Source organism: Capricornis sumatraensis, chromosome 1 (genome assembly GCF_032405125.1).
Source record: "Capricornis sumatraensis isolate serow.1 chromosome 1, serow.2, whole genome shotgun sequence".
NCBI classification, from domain to species: Eukaryota; Metazoa; Chordata; class Mammalia; order Artiodactyla; family Bovidae; genus Capricornis; species Capricornis sumatraensis.
The window spans coordinates 177,051,732-177,074,001 of record NC_091069.1 but is presented as its reverse complement, the minus strand read 5'-3'; the positions used below and the strand labels follow the sequence as shown (position 1 = coordinate 177,074,001).

The following is a 22,270-nucleotide window of genomic DNA, read 5'->3' as shown; positions in this document are numbered from 1 at the left end:
TAGACATGACTGAGCACGCATAGGCATATAATTTGGAACAAGATTTAGAGTAGAGAAGTACAGTCTGCCTTAATAAACACACTAAAACCTTACCTTCCTTTTCAGATCTGGGCAGTTGGCTGTCGCAGACCTTGATTCACTTTTATTTTTGCTTGCATTTCATATTTGGATTCTTATTATTTGTTCTTTAAGTATAAATTCTATTTCCCCAGCCATGTTGTTTGCATTTTCAGGGGTACAGATTCCTTTCCTATCTCTATACATGTCTTTCCTGGACACACAATGCTGTTCTGTGCTGTGCTTAGTCACTCAGTCATGTCCCACTCTTTGTGAGCCCATGGGCTGTAGCCCTCTAGGCTCCTCTGTCCATGGGGATTCTCCGGGCAAGAATACTGGAGTGGGGATCTTCCCAACCCAGGGATCGAACCCGGTTCTCCCACATTGCAGGCAGATTCTTTACCATCTGAGCCACCAGGGAAGCCCACAATGCTACTCAATGAGCATTATTGTATAAATGCAATAAATGGTAATTGATTACCTTTTCCTCTCAGCCATTATCAATAACGGAGTCATTGACAGACTGGACTCAGGGCAGTCAAGTGCCACTGAAGATGAGAGAGTCAATTCCTAGGCAGGTTGATAAGAAGTCCGGGGTCCCTAAGGAGGAGAAAGAGGTCTGGGGCTCTGAAAGAGGAGATAGGGGTCTGGAATTTTCAAAGAGAAGGAAAGGACAAACTTTTTTTCCTGTATTCCTTAGTAAGGATTATATAACAACAATGTATCCTGCTTGCTTCTCCTTCCTGAAAACCTTCTGACTAATCCTGATATCTTAGAATGTATATTATGGGAGTGGGTCTGGTAAGATCTTTCTGTTGTTAACTATAATCCTGTCATCTTAAAATGTAAACTGTGGGAGTTCAGTTCAGTTGCTCAGTTGTGTCAGACTCTTTGTGACCCTATGGACTGCAGCACACCAGGCCTCCCTGTCCATCACCAGCTCCCAGAGTTTACTCAAACTCATGTCCATTGAGTCGGTGATGCTATCCAACCATCTCATCCTCTGTTGACCCTTTCTCCTCCTGCCTTCAATCTTTCCCAGTATCAGGGTCTTTTCCAATGAGTCAGTTCTTTCCATCAGGTGGCCAAAGTATTGGAGTTTCAGCTTCAGCACCAGTTCTTCCAATGAATATTCAGGACTGATTTCCTTTAGGATGGACAGGTTGGATCTCCTTGCAGTCCAAGGGACTCTCAAGAGTCTTCTCCAACACCACAGTTCAAAAGCATCAATTCTTCGGCACTCAGCTTTTTTGACAGATTGTGGGAGTGGGTCTTATAAATTGTGGGTGTGGTTCTGGTAAAATTTTTACAACCTTGAGATATTCTTTTGATTTATTGTAGTAACTAATGAAAAAGTATTTCATTCCCTTGCTAAGACTAGCAAAGGGGGCACTCTCCATCTCCCTTCTGATGTCTATGTCAGAAGCTTTCTCAGTCCCTTTTCATACTTTTATAAAACTGCTACACAAAAGCTCTTGAGTGATCAAGCCTGGTCCCTGGTCCCAAAGCTAAATCTGCTTCTTCAGAGATCAAGAATCTGACACTGTTCACCATAAGCTATCAAAGACAATTTTCCTTTTCTGGACAAATAACATCATTGCTAGTTGCTTAGAACTTTTCATTTTCCAGGCCACATTTACTCATTTGGCTTGGGCTCTGAACTAGCAGCACCTCGTATTTGTATAACTGTGTAGTTTAAGGAGCTTTCCTACTTTTTACGGGGAAAAAAACGTTATTTTCTTGGTGAAGAAAATAAAAGCATGTTATCTCTGTGTGGCCAACGGGAAAACTGAGGCATAGAGCGCCATTAAGCCCATCGTTCTGCAGCACAGTTGGGACAGCACTGGACTAGTTGGTAACTTTGAGGCTGGGGCCCTTTTCACTTCATCAGTGACTTCTCTGCTCTACTTTTTCCTGTTATTCCTCTCTCACTGAAAATAGGAAGATTCCTGCCTTCATCTCAAGGTGAAGAAAAGGGAGGGAAGGAGAATTTTGCAGCTAATGATTCCTGTAACTCTCTTCCACCACTGGTTTCCCTGAGGTATTTACATAGAGTAGGATTTTTTAATACACACCACAGGAAGCTGGTCTCCTCATCAATCTAAGTCTGGCCTGAAGACATCTTCCATGTTACTTTTCCTGCCTGATCCTGCTCTATTCCACCCAGACAGACTCAACCAAAGATCTTCTCTGTGCCAGAGTAGACTGTAGTTTTAGGAGACTGCACCTGCCTTATCTCATTTAAACACACAGAAAATCTGTGAAGCAAGTATTTTTTTATTCTCATTTAAGAGCTGATACAACCCAGGCTCAAGAAAGTTGAGAACTCTAGTTGCTTAACTTCAGTTTTTGTGCTCTTTCCCCAGATCTCCAGGGTTTTTATTTATTTACTTTCTTGTTCATTATTTAAGCACATTGTACACCCCTCTCCAGTCTCCAATTTCCTTTATGCAAACTTCTAGTATACATGATTTTAAAACAAATTTTGTGTGCCTTTTGGAAGAACTGCATGGATTTTAGGTCTTATGTAGGTCCGTGGAAGGTTGGAAATTGAATAATATCCATTTCAGTTATGATGAATAGTTTAAATAAAGTTACCAAAAATTTATTTCATTGCAAACATCCAAGTTATTGGTCTCCAGAAGTGGGAGCTAATGCTATGCAAAAATGGCAACAACAACAACAACAAAACTCTGATTTAAAAAAGTAAAATCTTTGAACATATGTATGGAATATTAGACAAAGCAGAATTGCCTCTCTGTATGGTTCCACAACAAAGCATGACAAATTAATTTTGATCTACTTGAAATTACAGAGGAGGGAGATCCCGCAGAGGTTCTAGGGAGAAAGGGATAGTGAAGGGAATGTAATTGCATTGTATCCCTTGTTACTAGTAAAAGCATGAAAATAAACATATAATTGACATGCTTTTTAGTGTCTTCTTTATGGTTTCATTAGGAGCCTGGTAGGCTGCAGTCCATGGGGTCACTAAGGGTCAGACACTACTGAGCGACTTCACTTTCACTTTCTAGTCAATGTAAACATTTTAATTTGGATTTTTATAGATTATATCCTGACCTGCAGTCTCCTAATTAAATTTTCTCCACATGGTTATAAGATTTTCACCTGGATATCAGCATTGTTTGTTTCTTTTCTTTTAAAGTCCCACCAGCCTGGGAAGGAGAAGGGACTCAGTCGACCTGCTGTCAGAATTTCAAGTTGGCCCCATCAAAACGAATCTGTTACATTCCTTGCTTTTTTTCTGTGCAGATCCACTAAGGTGCAGCGATATTACTACATAGGAGATTTTAAAATACTTTTCCTTAGCGAGACTTTAGGTCGTGGCAGTATAGAGAAGGGCGGTGCACAGACATCCCTGCGGGTAGTAAGGGGAAGAGCAGAATCTCAAGGCCGGGAAACAAATTTGCATTACAGAGGACTGTTGTTGTCTCCCCTAGGCTCTGACCTGCAGAGCGCTTATCTGTAACCCTTTTTATGGCCCAAGACTATTCTCGCTTAGGGGCTATTTGTCTAATCTCGCTCACTGTATATTACCGACCAAAGAGAGGGAAACGGTGAGAATGTTTGCTAAGACTTTAGAAAGTGATAACAGTCCATTTTATTTTATTACGCATTGCACAATCCTATAATAACAACAATGACAAAGAACATCAAAGTTCTATTCTATCACCCTAATAAATCGTTTGTTTCTATTTTCTCTTCCATTCCCTCATGCATTAAAATATTCTGCAAAGTTCTATGCCCGTCTTAGTGATTTATGGGCAGCTTTTATACATCCGAAATACAAATTTGCATTTTCCTTTTTAAAATATAGTTGCTTTACAATATTAGGTGAGTTTCAGATGTACAGCGAAGTGATTTGGTTATACATATATACATATCTATATTCTTCGATTCTTTTCCATTAAATATTATTACAAGATATTGAATATAGTTCCCTATGCTATACAGTTACATTTTGCTTTTAATTCTGTTTTGCTTATCCTATTTCTGAAGCTGCAAAACATATATTCACAACATGGCTTTAGTGCCTACTTAATATTCCAGCAACGACAGACACTTTCAAATAAACATTTCAGTTTAAGTATCCAGCATTTAGGAGTAAACGCTAACACCATTTGACCTTGCGCTGCACAGCCAGAAGATTGGTCAAGGTTAGACGGCGGGCTCCGGGAGGCAGGGCTACGGCTGCGCGCCAGCTGAGGACGCAAGGAGGAAGTTAGTGCACCACTCGCCCAACCCCTCCTACACCTGCAGTCTGGCGCCTTTTCCCTCCGACCTCGCGTCGCGGGGTCCCGCGCTCCAGCGGAGGGCCCCCAATCCGACTGCCTGCCCACTCCTAGCCCCAGGCTGTCTTTTTCCTGAGCGCCTCTGAAGGTGTACGTGATATAGGAAGTGACGCAAGGGGGCGGGGCCGAACTATAAACTGCAGGTTGGGGGTGGTTATCCCACCAGAGGGTGTCGGCAAAGACTGGTGGCGGGCCGGCAAGCAGCGGACGGGGGAGGCGCCTCTGTGAGTGACACGCGGCTGCGAGAATCCCGCCGACTCTCCTACCCTCCCCTCAGCTTGCGAGGGGCTGCTCGGAGCGGGCTTGGGTGCGACCCTCCTCGGTGCGGTCCAGCAGCCTGGGGAGCCGCGCGGGGCGCCGGGAGGCTGCCGCGCCTCCGGGTTGGCGGGCGGGAACGTAGCCCGCGTGGCGGCGGGAAAGGGGCTGTGGCGGGGAGCGGAGCCAGGCTGCAGGTGCAAGCGAGGTGCAGCGGCGCTGCGGGACGGGCTGCCCGACCTTTCCCTTACCCGTGCCCTCCCTTCGGCCCCCAACCCTGCGAATAGGTTCTGTTAGGGTCCTGAGGGCGAGATGAGGGGTGTTCCACTGTCGTTCTACGCCCTGCTATTTTGCTCCCGGCTTCCCAGGTCACCCGGATCCCTTGTCCTCACTAGCTCGCCCTGAGAAGATGCAGGCCCTCTTGGGACAGCCATAGGCTGCAGGCCCGGGAGCAAGGCGTCAGCCACGCTGCCGCAGCGCTGAGCCACTCTGCGGGGAGCACGTGGCCCTTTCAGGAAGTGTTCCCAGGGAACGGCTGTCGGGATGCGTAGATGACCTTGAGCTCGTAGCCCTTGGATTCCTCGGGGCCCGCCGGGGCCGTGGTCTCATTGTTGAAAGGGGCAAAGCTGTCCTCAACTGCATTACGACTGTGTCCTGGGCATGTAGACAAGGGTTTCTGTAAGCCGTATATTTGAACTCCAGTACAACCTGATCTTTCCGCGCTGCCTGTTGGCCTTGTGTGTGGGTTCTCAGTTTTTCTAAGAAGCCGACTGAATCCTTTAGGTGTTCATATTTACGAGTATTCGGATTGCTAGGCTCTTCTAACAGATGGGAGACCGTAGAAATAAGACTTCTACTTTGTGAAAGCTGTGGTCTAGGGGCCAAGTAAAAGCTATTTGGATTGGAATCGGCTTTTGCCTTCAGGAAATTAGCGATATGGTATCAAAGGGCTGTGCTTGATGATATAAAACGGCTTAGAGGCCTATTGTATCACTGTTGGCGGTGGACAGCTTTGTAGGCTAGTAATGGGGTGGGTGGGCCAGTTGTGACTTGACCCAGGTTAACATTTTGCCATAGGCTAGATTGTGGTGACTGGGTGTGCCAAGGAAATTGATTGCTGGTGCTTTTTCTGGTAAGAAGGTTGAATAAGGAGATAGTTATCCTGTTACAGAAGTATTTGGGTACCTGATACCTTTATTTGAGGCTTAGATAGGAGTCTGGAATACTAGATGCTGATTCCGTTGTCTCTGAGCTGGGGAATTTGACCTTATTGACCAAGACATTTAAGGTGATTTCCAGAAGTGGTTTTCTGTTTTGTTTTTAATGGGATATTAGTTCCCCAGGCCAGGGCTGAAACCTGTGTCCCTTGCTGTGGAAGCCCAGAATCTTAATCACTGGACTGCCAGGGAAGTCCCTCCCTGATTTTTCTGCTTTGAAAATTAAGGTTAGGCTCCCTGAAGTACTGACTGGTCCTGCCAGGTTTTTTGTTTGTTCTGCTTTGGTTTTTTCCCTCAGTTTTGGATTATTGTTGTTCAGACAGTTGCTAAGTCATTGCTGACTCTTTGCCACTCTATGGACTGCAGGACCCCAGGCTTCCCTGTCCTTCACCATCTCCTGGAGTTTATGCAAACCCATGTCCATTGAGTCGATGATGCCACCCAACCATCTCATCCTCTGTCACCCCCTTCTGCCCTCAGTCTTTCCCAGCATCAGGGTCTTTTCCAAGTTGGCTCTTCGCATTGGGTGGCCAAAGTATTGAAGCTTCAGCGTCAGTCTTTCCAATGAACGTTCAGGGTTGACTTCCTTTAGGGTTGACTGTTTTTGTTGTTGTTTTTCTCAATTTTGGACTGTAATAGACTCAATATGTTACACAAAATCCAGAATTAAAAATTTTGTTGTTGATATGAAATGTTTTCCAACAGTCTATATGTAGCATAGTACCATTCAACTTGTCTTTGATGGAATGTTCTTGTTAAGTAATGGTGGTGGTGAAACTAGCCTGTGCGGAAGACTGTTGGATAGTGAACAACTCAGCTAACTCTGCCCTAAAAGGAGTGGTATTTACTTGCCTTTGATTACGTTAGTGAAGTCGCTCAGTCGTGTCCGACTCTTATGGACTGTAGCCTACCAAGCTCCTCTGTCCATGGGATTTTCCAGGCAATAGTACTGGAGTGGATTGCCATTTCCTTCTCCAGGGGTTCTTCCCAACCCAGGGATCGAACCCGGGTCTCCCGCATTGTAGACAGACACTTTACCATCTGAGCCACCAGGGAAGTCCTTTGATTACGTAGCTATCTGTAATGAACAAAGCTCCCAGTTCACCTTGAATCAGACAACAATTGAAAGCTCTTAAAAGTGACTCTGAGGCCTTTTAGAACTCTTGTGTGTGTGCCCCTTCTGTCTGTTCTCTCAGATGACCACTACACAGACTGCAGGGACTTCAAGTGGTCCTGACCTTCAACTTGAGCAATCTTTTTCTCAGAAAGCTAAATAAGAATGAACATTTTGCTTTGTTTTCTTTTATTCCTTCCACTAATTTTTCATTTTAGGCTCATAAAGTTAGTCTCTTAAATAGTAAAAAAACCTTGACCAGCTGTCTCTTTATAAGGCATTCTGGGTGTACACAAGTTATGTGTTCTAAGGGCCATGCAGTTTTGTAAGTTCCGGTAATCTTTTCATTTTCACCTGCAAATGCATAACTGTCTTGGGAAACTGTTTAGAAAATGGGTATCTATAACCAATTACTTGACATCTTGGAGCTCTGCCAGGTAAAGGTTAAGGTTTTTCTACTTTTTAAAATTTCTTACCTGTCCAAGCTTTGCCCAGTGTTTTCAGGATAAACCAAAATAGTAGCAAGGATGGGAAGATCCCACATCCAAGGTTTTCATTGTATTCCTTTTCATATAATTTCCAAATTATATGAAACGTGAACCTCATGTACAATAAAGTTATCTTTACTTTGTTGATTACCACATAATTCCACATCAAATTTTATGGGATAGAGAAATCAGTCAGAGAAGGCTTCATAGAGATGGCCCTTGAGCTGATCCAGGAAGAAATGGGTAGGACTTTAAGAACAAAGGAAGGATGTTAGTGGGTACAGGCGGGGGCTGGATTTTGTCTCATTCTGGAGAAGGTAGAGGGCAGTGAAGTTATTAGGTGGTGAAGGTCTCTAGAACAGAGCCTCAGAAGCAGAGAAACTTCATTTATGTGAGCTCCAAGGACTTGAAACTGTGGCTTGTTTTCTAAATTGAAATGGGGTTGTCAGTATTAAAAAAACGCGTGTCTTATTTTTATTTCAGGTAAAGTGGAGTAGTAGCTTTAAATATGTTTTCTATGTAGGTGAAAGTGTATTTTGGTACCTAATCCCATTAGCTATATATATTTTGTACAGACCTATGATTTTAAGACATCCCAAAGTAGCATAAGACCTCAAGATAATTACCATATTAAAAAATTAAATAGAAAATTAATGCCACATATCAAGAAAGTAGGAATAAGATGATATGAATTTGAAAGAAGCTTGAGACTGTAGTCTAGCTATTACCTTTGCCTGCCTCTGTCTTCTATCCCAAGGCTCAGTTTAAAACATTTCTTCCTTCCATTTCATGTTCAAAACATGTGGGGCTCTGATTTTGCTTACCTGAATTTTCATTAGTGTGAGAAACTGAATATTTTCCCCAGTTATCATTGAGAACACCAAAAATACACAAGATGCTAATATAAGTAAAAATCAAGGTGATTTTTGGGTTGTCTTTTGTAATAGATTGTTAGCACTGATGATGACATCTTGAAATAAGCTAAGTAAGAGTTGTTTGGCTTATATGTGTAGTCTTGTAACAGAACTACTTGTTTATAGGTTGGTATGAAAAGTTTTTCTCCCATGCTTTTAGAGCACATAGTTGTTGCAGTTAGAAAATACATTAAGGGATTCTTTTAAATAGAAAACTTTACTAATGGGTGAAATTATTTTGAAAGAATGACTCAATTTTGTTATGGGTAAAACTTTAGGAAGAGCCTTTGTGGATATCATTTTAGATAGAATGAAATTGTGGATACAATTGTGTTCTTCACAGTTGTGGGGTTAAATGATGGAGTTAAAATGAGAATTACCAAGGGTGTGGAGAAAAGGGAACACTCTTCCGCTGTTGGTGAGAATGTAAATTGATACAGCCACTATGGAAGACAGTATGGATATTCCTTAAAACACTAGGAATAAAACCACAATGTGACCCAACAATTCCACTCCCAAAATTGAAAAAGACACATGTGTCCCATTGTTCATTGCAACACCATTTACAGTAGCTGGAACACGGAAGCAACCTAGAGGTCCATGGACAGATGAATGGATAAAGAAGTTGTGGTACATATACACAATGGAGTATTACTTAGCCATAAAAAGGAATGCATTTGAGTCAGTTCTAATGAGGTGAATGAACCTAGAACCTATTATACAGAGTGAAGTGAATCAGAAAGAGAAGATAAATACTGTATTCTAACACATATATATGGAATGTAGAAGAATGGTATTGAAGAACTTATTTACAGGGCAGCAATGGAGAAACAGACATAGAGAATAACTTATAGACATGGGGAGAGGGTGAGATGTATGGGAAGAATAACATGGAAACTGACATTACCATATGTAAAATAGATAGCCAACAGGAATTTGCTGTATGGCTCAGGAGACTCAAACAGGGGCTCTGTATCAACCTAGAGGGGTGGGATGGGGAGGGAGATGGGACGGAGTTTCAAAACGGAGGGGGTATATGTATACCTATGGCTGATTCAAGTTGAGGTTCAATAAAAAATAAGTTAATTTAAAAAATGAGAATTACCTAGGTCATACTTTTTTCCTCCTCTGACTTGATTTCTTTAATGTTAACAGTCTTAATTTTGTGTCTGGGGATTGAAATAGAAATAGTATATCTGTTTGCTCAGTAAAAAATATACTTATATTTTAACTATGCAAAATCATGACATGTACTATTAACATCTGTTTCTTTAGGCTTGCACTCAATCTCCTTATTGTTTATTTACACCTTTTATTTAGATCACTTATTTGAATGTGTTGTCAGTCTTAAAATTCATTTAAAACTAGAAACCTTGAGGAGTGGCTGAGTCAGATGAATATGAAGCTGATAAGCTGTTTTTTTCCTAGAAAAGGGTGATTAAAATTGGTTCAGGGTGTTCAGGGTGGAGCCTTCCAGTTCTGGCTCTAGTGATTGGGTTTATACAGTTGAGTGCAGTGATAGTGATAAACTTTTTGTACCAGATGGGGTCAGATTGTGCTTCTAAGAGTATGAACTTTTGCTTATTGGCTCTGGTCTTTAAAGCCTGAGGATTATAAATTGGTGTTTTTTTTTGTTGTTGTTAATAGAGTTTGATAGGAGACTTTTCTAATGCCAGTTTGTATAGTCTTTGTTTTACAATCTACATATATATCACATCTTGCTTTTTGCTGTGTGGGTGTTAAATGTGCTATGAGTATACTTTTAGAGGAAAAGCTTTAAAATAGTGTGAAATAAATGTCTTTTTATACATCTCAACATATTTTCAAGCATCACAATGCACTCAAACCAAATTAATTAGAAGAATCTAGATTTCAGTTAATACCTGTGCTTAAACTTTTAAGACTCTTGGTTACAGGCATAGTTTGCTTTGAAAACAGTTAAAAGTAATTTCTTAAATTTCTGGAGATGAGAACATGCTGTCTGTAAAACCAGTTTTATAGACAGCTGTTGGACCTCATTTTTAGGTGATCAGTTTTCGGCCTTGAACAAGTCGCTTAAGGGCTCAAATAATTGGCCTTTTCATCTGTAAAATAGCATACTCTGTGCTTTTCTTTTATCTCTTCTTTTTGCATCAAAGATTGATCAAATCATTTGTTAGAAATTGTTCATTTAATTAGGATTGGGTTTTCTCTCCTTTTCTATTGGCATGTTTGTGTGGCATAACCAGTCTTTGGCTTAATTTTACTTTTGTTAGTTTTTTTTTTTTTTTTCCAGGTGCCAGTTTACTGTCTTTTGTATTTGCCCCTTTTCTTTGTCTAGTAAATTCAGTTAAAGTGAACTATTTGAAAGTAAGTGACAGACATCACAATACTTCATCCTTTCGTTGGCATTAATCTCCCAGCAAGGACATACTCCTCCAAAAAATGCAATACCGTATCTAAATCTAATATTGATACAATACTGTTGTCTAGGATATAGTCTGTATTCAAATTTCTTACTTCTCCCAGTAATATCCTTCAAGTTGTCCTCAACCCACCTCATCCCTCTCTCAATTCAGTAGCTAATCAAGGATCACCCTAAATTTAGTTGTCATGTTAAACTATCTTGGTTAAAGATCCTTTCTAGAAAAGTGATAATATATTTAAAAGTAAACTTGATATATAATACTTAATGGAAAGTCCTCACTAGTCTAATACAGTGGTATCTGTGTTAGATATCTCATCATGCTAATTCTCTGTTTTGTGTTTAGGCTCTTCTGTGTGGCAGCTCAAAATGATGGATCAAGCCAGATCAGCATTCTCTAACTTGGTATGATTTTAAGATGTATTTCTCTGTCACCAGTTTGCAAGAGTCTGAAGCATATGAGGATGCTTTTCACCCAGTAAGCAAGAAAAAATACCCAAAGCTATCATCAGTTACTCATTTATGTTTGAAGTGGTGGTCTTGAGGTGTAATAGATCTCACAAAGGAAGGTTATATTCAGTCTTGAGTAGAGTTAATTATGGAAAATCATGTAAGAAGTTTCAGGGCATAGTGAAGAGATAGTCAGGTAGTTCAGATGAACTAAAGAAAGCACTGGTCAAAATGTCTATCCGTAGACATGATAACAGAAATTCTGAATGAAAAGGCTGAATGAGATGAAGGCGAGTGTATGAACCAGCCCTCTTCTGCTGTTGACAGAACTGGGCACAGGGAAGTGTGCTAGCTTGAAAAGGGAACTTCTTTTTCCTTGAGAATGTACAGCAAGTCATAGTAATGGCCCAATAACACCTGATCAAGCTTCCTTTAAATGTCTCAGTTCCCTTTCTTCTCCTTCATAATGCTTTCTTTCTTTTTTAAATCTCAGTTTGGTGGAGAACCATTGTCATATACCAGGTTTAGTCTGGCTCGGCAAGTAGATGGTGATAACAGTCATGTGGAGATGAAATTAGCTGCAGATGAAGAAGAAAATGTTGACAGTAACATGAGGGGTAACCAAACCAGCATCACAAAACCGAAAAGGTTAAATGGATATATCTGCTACGGGATCATTGCTGTAATCATCTTTTTCTTGATTGGTAAGAACAGCCATTCAAAACTTTAAAAATTCCTTGTCATCGACTCTAGGAAGTTTGTTCATCCAGCTCAGCGAACATTTATGTAGTGCATTGTGCAAGATACTAGGAATACAATGATGCCTAAGATTTTACACCTGCCTTTGAGGTTAGCTTGGTGGGAGAAGAGCAACACAGGAATCATTTCCGGGTAATGTGCAAATGTTACACGAGAAATTTGCACAGGTTATTTGTAGCATAGATGCTGGACCTGAGGATTCACAGAAGGCTTCTGGGAAGAAAAGTTACCTTTGCTTTAAAAAGCTAACTGTTTAAAATGAAATTATTATATAATAGATTGAATGGTTTAAAATAGACAAAGCTGAGATGTGTTATTTACTTTCAGATGCCTTATAGTTTAATTAATGCCAGCATTTTCAAGGGATAACTGAAAATATTAACAGTTCTTACCGGAACAGAGTATAAATGAAATTCTTTGAGTTCAGCTCTGAAACTTTTTATCCTTAGGATTTATGATTGGCTACTTGGGCTATTGTAAACGTGTGGAACCACAAGGTGATTGTGGGAAACAGGCAGGAACACAGCCTTCATGCCCAGAGGAGACAGAAGCTTTCGAACCCGAAGAGCAGCTCCCTGGAGTGCCTCGCATATTCTGGGCAGACCTCAAATCAGCGCTGTCAGAAAGACTGGATGCCGTAGACTTTACCAGGGCCATCAAGTAAGCCTGAGCTGCTTCACAAGTTCAACCTCAGTGCCTAAACAAATACTATTAGGTGCCATGGAATAGAACAAGGGTGATAGTCTAGAGGAAAAGCTGTTTAGAATAGGCAAGACATTTTCAGTTAAAGGGTAGTCAAAGTGAAAGTGTTAGTTGCTCAGTTGTGTCCATTCTTTTCGACCCATAGGTTGTAGCCCACCAGGCTTCTCTGTCCGTGGAGTTCTCGAGGCAAGAATACTGGAGTGGGTAGCCATTCCTTTCTCCAGGGGATCTTCCCAAACCAGGGATCGAACTCAGGTCTCCCGCATTACAGGCAGATTCTCCCCCGCCCACCCCCCGCCTTTTTTTTTTAAAAAAGAAAATTCATAGGCTCTTGGTCTTTTTGTCATATGGTTCTTTGTAGCCTATTGCTTGCTGTCAGACTTTGTTCTTCTCTGATTTTCCATCTCATCCCCCTGTAAGTCATGCTGAGCCCTGCTCAGTTCAGTCGCTCAGTGTGTCCGACTCTTTGCGACCCCATGAATCGCAGCACACCAGGCCTCCCTGTCCATCACCATCTCCCGGAGTTCACTCAGACTCAAGTCCATCGAGTCCGTGATGCCATCCAGCCATCTTATCCTCGGTCGTCCTCTTCTCCTCCTGCCCCCAATCCCTCCCAGCATCAGAGTCCTTTCCAATGAGTCAACTCTTCGCATGAGGTGGCCAAAGTACTGGAGTTTCAGCTTTAGCATCATTCCTTCCAAAGAAATCCCAGGGCTGATCTCCTTCAGAATGGACTGGTTGGACCTCCTTGCACCTTCTTCACAGTCCAACACTCACATCCATACATGACCACTGGAAAAACCATAGCCTTGACTAGACGGACCTTAGTCGGCAAAGTAATGTCTCTGCTTTTGAATATACTGTCTAGGTTGGTCATAACTTTTCTTCCAAGGAGTAAGGGTCTTTTAATTTCATGGCTGCAGTCACCATCTGCAGTGATTTTGGAGCCCCCCAAAATAAAGTCTGACACTGTTTCTACTGTTTCCCTATCTATTTCCCATGAAGTGATGGGACCAGATGCCATGATCTTCGTTTTCTGAATGTTGAGCTTTAAGCCAACTTTTTCGCTCTCGTCTTTCACTTTCATCAAGAGGCTTTTTAGTTCCTCTTCACTTTCTGCCATAAGGGTGGTGTCATCTGCATATCTGAGGTTATTGATATTTCTCCCAGCAATCTTGATTCCAGCTTGTACTGCTTCCAGTCTGGCATTTCTCATGATGTACTCTGCATATAAGTTAAATAAGCAGAGTGACAATATACAGCCTTGACGTACTCCTTTTCAGTTCTAACTGTTGCTTCCTGACCTGCATATAAATTTCTCAAGAGGCAGGTTAGGTGGTCTGGTATTCCCATCTCTTTCAGAGTTTTCCACAGTTTATTGTGATCCACACAGTCCTGCCACTATCCATAAAGGGGTCCGCAGCTTTTTTCATCCTCTAGCTCAGGACTAACTGACAGCCCAAGTCTCAAGTATTTCTTGATTTCTTCTGGTTCTTACTCAACCCATACCCTAAGAAGTGTCCTTCAGGTTTCTGTCTTTAGACTTTTCTTTTTTTGGCTGCACTGGGTCTTCAATGCTGCGTGCACAGGCTTTCTTTAGTTGGAGTGAGTAAAGGCTGCTTATCTTTTACCTTTCGTTAACCCCGAATAGTTTCAATGGGACAATAATTCTTTTGGTCTTAAATGAGAAATCTTGGCATTTATACTTCTTCTGGTGAATATTTTTGTGTGTACTGTACACTAGGCATTATGGATAAAGTGAGGGTGAGGCTATAGTCTCAAAAAAGATCATATAACTAATGTGATGTGTGTATTTACAAAGAGTCATGAGATATCAAAATGAAGAGGAGTTTTGCTTCTGGGATATTCAGAATGCTTCAAGAAGTGAAATTAAAGCTGTATGTCTTGAATTCACCAACAGTAACACTGTCTTTCATTTTGCTTACAGCAGATTTTATGGAAACTACTCATTCCCCTAAAATTACCCTAAGCAGATATATAGGGATGAGGCTTTACAGTAGATAAAGAGGTTTAATTTCTTCAAATTTAGATGCCTTTTTTTCCCTCCTCTTCTAAGCTTGTCTCTATCTGGTTAATCCAGAATTTTTGGTCACAGTTGTTTTATTGAGTTATGCTTTTAAGGCAACTTGCTTGATACTTGAGTTCAGTGTTTAAGTTAAACTTTAGTTCATTTAACAGTGAGTTTTTTCCCCTCCAGGATGCTGAATGAAAATTCTTATGTCCCACGTGAGGCTGGATCTCAAAAAGATAGCAGTTTGGCTTTTTATATTGAAAATCAATTACGTGACTATAAACTCGACAAAGTCTGGCATGATGAACATTTTGTTAAGATTCAGGTCAAAGGCAGGTATGTTGAAAGATGGTAACCTCATTTTATAGAATTAGCTATTCTCAGGTGTGCTAATTATTGTCTGACTCTTTGTGACCCCATGGACTGTAGCCCACCAGGTTCCTCTGTCCATGGAATTTTCCAGGCAAGAATACTGGAGTGGGCAGCCACTTCTACCATCTTGCCAGGTAGGATCTTCCCGACCTAGGGATCGAACCTGGGTCCCTGCATTCCAGGTGGCCTCGTTACCATCTGAGCCGCCAGGGAAGCCCTAATTATAGCAAAAATGAAGTCGATCTGTCGTGTCCGACTCTTTGCAACCCCATGGACTGTAGCCTACCAGGCTCCTCAGTCCATGGGATTTTTCTAGGCAAGAATACTGGAGTGGGTTGCCATTTCCTTCTTCAGGGGATCTTCCCGACCTAGGGATTGAACCCAGGTCTCCCACATTGTAGGCAGACGCTTTTACCATCTGAGCTACCAGGGAAGCCCCAATTATAGCAGAGACCTTCAAAATGAATGCATGTCAAATGCTAAATGTATTAAATTCATTTAATTTTTTCTCAAAGATGCCTTCGCTTCATTTTCCCTTAACCTTTCTTTTTTTTCTCGCAGTTCTCAAAACTCGGTGTCTATAGTGAGTACAAGTGGTGACGGCAGTCAGGCATACTCAGTGGAGAATCCTGAGGGTTACGTGGCATATAGTAAGGCTGCGACAGTTACTGTGAGTAAGGCAAAGCCATGCATGAGACTTTTTCCCCTGTTGAATAGCTCGCAAACTCATTGTCTTTCCTGTTCTTAGTATAAGTTTACTTGTAAAATGTAGCTGGTCATGGGATATTTTTGTTCTCATCCGTCCTATGCCACAGTTAAAATCCCGAGTCCTCAGCTTGGTCGGCAAGGCCCTAAGTAATTCTACTGCACTGCTCTTCACTGACTCTGCTGTGGCCACTCTCACCTCCCTGCTGTTCCTCAAACACTCTGACTCAAACATGCTCCCACCTCAAGGCCTTTATAGATTGCTTTTCCCTTTGTCTGTCCCACTCCTCCCTTAAATATCAGCATGGCTTCTTCCCTCCCATTGCACTGGAGTCTCTTCTCCAGCATTTCCTCCCTAGGGAATTCTTCTTTGATTATCTTATCAAAAATGTCCTTCCTCCAGTCCCTTCTCCTTACCCTGTAAGTACAGAGCCTGACATTATTCACTTGTTTCCACACTAGAATGTAAGCTACGCAAAGGGCTAGGGGTTAGTTTCATTTTCTGCTATGTCACAGAGCCTCGGACAGTGCCTGACACATGCTACTATTTACTGAATGAATTCATGTATTAGATTCACCCTTATGTGGAGGCAGATATAAATAACCATCTTGGCTGGAGTCCAATGTTAGTTTGATGCTTTAATGCTTGATCTTTTAAAATTTAGGCAACTTTGGCCAAACTACTATAGAAGTTGAAAAACAGCTAGCTAGATCTATCTAGGTTTTTTAGGTTAAAAACCACATATTTATATGCCAGAGTCTTATCTGAAGACTGTCTTCTGAGCCAAATGAAGTTTCATGGTTATTCTCTGTCTTCCTGGTTGCCTGTGCTATATCACTTTAACTGGCCACCCACAAGCCAGTGTTTTGGAGGTAGGTAGTGATAGTTTACAGTGAACAATGGCGGATTCCTGATCTCTGAAGAAGATTTAGCTTTGGGACCAGGAACCAGGCTTGATCACTCAAGACCTTTTGTGTGGCAGAAGTTTTATGACAGTAAAAAAGGACAGACAAAGCTTCTGACATAGACATCAGAAAAGGACAGAGCATCCCCACTCTCTAGTGGTATCAAGGCCTTATATATGTTTACCAGACCCACTCCCACAACATGCATCTTAAATTAACAAGGTTAGAACTAACAATAGAGAGGTCTTACCTGACCCATTCTCATAACATAAGTCTTAGTATAACAAGATAACTGAGATACAGAGCTTAAGGAAAAACATAGCCTTGAGCAAGATGAGCTTTGTTGTGTAATCATTTGGTTTAGTTCAGTTCAGTTAGAGCAGTCCTGTCCGTCTCTTTGTGACCCCGTGAATCGCAGCACGCCAGGCCTCCCTGTCCATCACCAACTCCCGGAGTTCACTCAAACTCACGTTCGAGTCGGTGATGCCATCCAGCCATCTCATCCTCTGTCGTCCCCTTCTCCTGCCCCCAATCCCTCCCAGCATCAGGGTCTTTTCCAATGAGTCAACTCTTTGCATGAGCAAATTACTGGAGTTTCAGCTTTAGCATCATTTCTTCCAAAGAACACCCAGGACTGATCTCCTTTAGAATGGACTGGTTGGATCTCCTTGCAGTCCAAGGAACTCTCAAGAATCTTCTCCAACACCACAGTTCAAAAGCATCAGTTCTTCGGTGCTCAGCTTTCTTCACAGTCCAACTCTCACATCCATACATGACCACTGGAAAAACCACAGCCTTGACTAGATGGACCTACGTTGGCAAAATGATGTCTCTGCTTTTCAATATGCTGTCTAGGTTGGTCATAACTTTCCTTCCAAGGAGTAAGCGTCTTTTAATTTCATGGCTGCAGTCACCATCTGCAGTGATTTCAAGCCCCCCAAAATAAAGTCTGACACTGTTTCCACTGTTTCCCCATCTATTTGCCATGAAGTGGTGGGACCAGATGCCATGATCTTCATTTTCTCAATGTTGAGCTTTAAGCCAACTTTTTCACTCTCCTCTTTCACTTTCATCAGGAGGCTTTTTAGTTCCTCTTCACTTTCTGCCATAAGGGTGGTGTCATCTGCATATCTGAGGTTATTGATATTTCTCCCAGCAATCTTGATTCCAGCTTGTGCTTCTTCCAGCCCAGTGTTTCTCATGATGTACTCTGCATATAAGTTAAATAAGCAGGGTGACAATATACAGCCTTGACATACTCCTTTTCCTATTTAGAACCAGTCTGTTGTTCCGTGTCCAGTTCTAACTGTTGCTTCCTGACCTGCATGTAGGTTTCTCAAGAGGCTGGTCAGGTGGTCTGGTATTCCCATCTCTTTCAGAATTTTCCAGTTTATTGTGTAATAATTAGCTCTGGGAAAAACATTTTATGTGACTAAGACTAAGGAATGTAGAAAAAGTTTGTCCTTTTCTTCTCTTCAAGAGACCCCCTGGGTGCCCTGGATGCCTTATCAACCTACAGAAGAATTAACTCTCTCAGTACGTAGTTCTGTTAAAGAATGTGGAGAGGATTGGTTCACCTGAATGCTATCTGTGTTTAGATATTTGGTTGTTAATGTCAGTTTATTCATCTGAACTCTGATAGAATTTAGGAGTATTATGATGACAACTTGTATAAACATCTAAAAGTTGATCTCTGCATGTTTATTTTATTCTAAAACAACTTTTGGATGGATTAATTATCACAACTTTCAGTTAATTCTTATGTCCTCAGTTATCTGCAGTTCAAGTGTAGGAACATTATGTAATTGGTTCTGCCTTGGCTAGTCTACAGTGTTTTTATTGATAGATATCGGTTTGCTTAAGCATATTTTATTATCCTTTCTCTTTCCTGAAAATATCTGAAGCAATGTAAATTAACATAAACAGTCAATGTTAATTAAATGAAAGGTATCATAAGGTAATGAAAGATATGAATACTTAGTTCAGTTCAGTTACTCAGTCGTGTCCGACTCTTTGTGACCGTGTGAACTGCAGCACGCCAAGCCTCCCTGTCCATCACCAACTCCTGGAGTCCACCCAAACCTATGTCCATTGAGTCAGTGATGCCATCCAACCATCTCATCCTCTGTCGTCCCCTTCTCCTCCTGCCCTCAATCTCTCCCAGCATCAGGGTCTTTTCCAGTGAGTCAGCTCTTCACATCAGGTGGCCAAAATATTGGAGTTTCATCTTCAACATCAGTCCTTCCAATGAACACCCAGGACTGATCTCGTTTTGGATGGACTAGTTGGATCTCCTTGCAGTCCAAGGGCCTCTCAAGAATTTTCTCCAACACCACAGTTCAAAAACATCAATTCTTCGGCCCCAGCTTTCTTCACAGTCCAACTCGCACATCCATACGTGACCACTGGAAAAACCATAGCCTTGACTAGACGGACCTTTGTTGACAAAGTCATGTCTCTGCCTTTTAATATGCTGTCTAGGTTGGTCATAACTTTCTTCCAAGGAGTAAGCGTCTTAGTTTTGTGGCTGCAATCACTATCTACAGTGATTTTGGAGCCCCAAAATATAAAGTCGGCCACTGTTTCCCCATCTATTTCCCATAAAGTGATGGGACCAGCTGCCATGATCTTCGTTTTCTGAATGTTGAGCTTTAAGCCAAATTTTTCACTCTCCTCTTGGTGACCAGATATCTTGACTTCATTCCTGTTAACCCTGAACACTTTTTTAAAAAAGAAATTTATGTATTTGGTTGTGTTGGGTCCTAGTTGTGATATGTGGGATCTAGTTCCCCAATCAGGGATCAAACCCAGGCCCCCTGCATTGAGAGTGCAGAGTCTTAGCCACTGGACCACCAGGGAAGTCCCTGACCGCTTCTGACTTTAGAACTCTGATACTTTTTCTAGGCCTTGGCCTTCTTTTTTTTTCTCTCTCTCTTGGGTTTGATCTGTAAAATATTTGGTGGCAGACTCTGTCATTGTTCTAATACCATAATGCTCACTGAGTCTAATGTCTTTATCCTAGGGCAAACTGGTCCATGCTAATTTTGGCACTAAACAGGACTTTGAGGATTTAAATATGCCTGTGAATGGATCTTTAGTGATTGTAAGAGCTGGAAAAATCACTTTTGCTGAAAAGGTGAGTATGAGGTATTAAATATATAAAATCATTTTATAGCTAAATGATATTGTTAATTTTCTTACATTCTGAAAACCGTCAGTCTTAAACTCTCATACCTGATAATATAATTTATTAAAGTACTCTACAAATCAAATAAGTTCCTGTTATCTAAAGTTATAGGATACTTCTGAAACTGGCATATCTACTTGGAGTACTTTGCAATAATTGTTCTCCAGGAAAAATGCAGTTATGAGAAATGCTTAAGTGAAAGAGATTTAAATTGTGTGATCAAGTTATATATATAGATAAAAACAAGGTTTATGTGTGTATATACACACATACATTCTCTCTCACTCTCTCTATATATTAATGTATATGATTCAGTTACAACTGTTTTATAAAAAGGAAAATTAAAAGTCACCTATACAAGGGCTTAGAATGGAAAGACAGTGGTTGTTCTGGAAGGGTTTTTATTATTTATATTTTGAATTCTCTTTAAGAGTTAGTTAAGCTTTATTGTGCAATCACATTGATGTGGAAGTGTTTTTTACTTTTTCAATTGATGTATAATCCATATACCATAAAATTTACTCTTTATACTATTCAGTTTTTAGTATATACACAGGTTGTACAACTACCATCATGATCTAATTCTCGCATATTTTCATTATATCCTAAAGATGCCCTATACCATTTTCAGTTACTCCCTATTCTTCCCTCCTTCTAGTCCCTGGCAATCACTAATCTACTCTGTTGCTATGGATTTGCCTCTTTTGGACATTTTATATGAGCAGAATCATACAATATTTTGCCTCTTTTGATTGGCTTCTTCTCACTTCGCATAATGTTTTCAAGGTTCATCCATGTGTACCATGAATCAGCACTTCATTTCTTTTTCTGACTGAATAGTATTTGATGTAAGGATATACCACATTTTGCTTGTTTATTTGTCAGTTGACAGACATTTGGGCTGTGTCTACTTTCTGGTTTTATGAATAATGCTACAATAAATATTCATTTATATGTTTTAGGTGAATAGATATTTCTGATTATCGTGTGTGTCTACCTAGGAGTGAGATTGCTGGGTCGTATGGTAACTCTATGTTTAGCTTTTGGAGTATATAACATTTTTGAAATGACAACATTTTAGAAATGGAAGAGAGATTAGTGGTTGCCAAAAGTTGAGGGTGAAAACAAATGGCAACTGGAAGAATCTTTGTGGTGTTAAAACTGGTTGTTTGGTATTTTGATTGATTGTTTAGAACTTAATACATACAAACACATGAATGAGTGCAGGTAAAACTGGGGCAGTCTGAATGATATATGTAGATTGCATGGTATCAATGTTAGTATTCAGGCTGTTAGTTCTGCAGACTTTGACTAAAAGAAAACTGGGCAAAGTTTACAGTGGATCTCTATTTCTTAAAACTACAAATGAATCGACAGTTATCTTGTAAACATTTCAGTTAATTTCTTTAAAAAAGTTCCATTTTAAGGCGAGTATTTTTTCCTATACATGTTAGCTATTGAAATGTTGGAAGTATTGGTGTAGTCTGCTGTAGCCCTTTGTCTTTCAGTATATGTTCAGTATGTATTCTTTTCATTTTTTGTTGATTAGATCTTCATTTTCTGAGCTTTATGTGTTTTTCTTTAGGTGGCAAATGCTGAAAGTTTAAATGCAATTGGTGTCTTGATATACATGGACCATAGTAAATTTCCCATTGTTAACGCAAATCTTCCAGTGTTTGGACATGTGAGTTTTTATTTCTTGACTAAATAAGTTACTGGCTTCTACAGATTGATGCTGGGTTCCATCTACATTAATAGCAATAGAACTATGCCTTCCTTAAATACTTTTTTTGCCCTTGGAGAATTTTAGCAGTAAGTGAGAAGACGAATTGCATGACTTTGAAACCTAATTATTACTTACTGCTAAAAATACTTTACCAATAGTACCTTGAATTAAGAATTTGATGTATGCCATTATAGTTGTACATATACTCAGACTTTCAGACTATAAATGTAGGTTATAGCCTCATACAGAATTTGAATCTTATAGGGATTTCTTGAATAAATGTGTGAGCTAATTACTCTTTTGTTTTACTAGGCTCATCTGGGAACAGGTGACCCTTACACACCTGGATTCCCTTCTTTTAATCACACTCAGTTTCCACCATCTCAGTCATCAGGATTGCCAAACATACCTGTCCAAACAATTTCCAGAGCTGGTGCAGAAAGGCTATTTCAGTAAGTTCTTATTTGAAAGCCATCTTGCAGGGTCAAGTTTTATGATTAGGGAGAAATAATAATCTGTTGATTTGATAAAATCTTAAAACAATTGGCTGTAATTTTCCACATGTTGGGTCTTTGGGGGATGGTTAGCTGTTAACTTGATGTATGTAAAAATGAAATTTTTCCTTTATAAAGTGATCTTAATAGACATTTGATTCATTAAACTTGAAGAGAC

General features: G+C 40.5%; 1 protein-coding gene across 1 annotated transcript in view; it reads left to right on the top strand.

The window, feature by feature from the left end:
* The first annotated feature begins 4,553 nt into the window (after positions 1 to 4,553).
* Positions 4,554 to 22,270, top strand: part of TFRC (transferrin receptor) — a 31,072-nt gene continuing 13,355 nt past the window's right edge. The window contains exons 1-9 of the mRNA XM_068981413.1: positions 4,554 to 4,591; positions 11,106 to 11,164; positions 11,703 to 11,913; positions 12,418 to 12,628; positions 14,889 to 15,038; positions 15,636 to 15,744; positions 19,708 to 19,821; positions 21,458 to 21,556; positions 21,911 to 22,050. Of these exons, the coding sequence (XP_068837514.1) occupies positions 11,129 to 11,164; positions 11,703 to 11,913; positions 12,418 to 12,628; positions 14,889 to 15,038; positions 15,636 to 15,744; positions 19,708 to 19,821; positions 21,458 to 21,556; positions 21,911 to 22,050 (1,070 nt within the window). The 5' untranslated portion in view covers positions 4,554 to 4,591; positions 11,106 to 11,128. The remainder of the gene's footprint in view (positions 4,592 to 11,105; positions 11,165 to 11,702; positions 11,914 to 12,417; positions 12,629 to 14,888; positions 15,039 to 15,635; positions 15,745 to 19,707; positions 19,822 to 21,457; positions 21,557 to 21,910; positions 22,051 to 22,270) is intronic.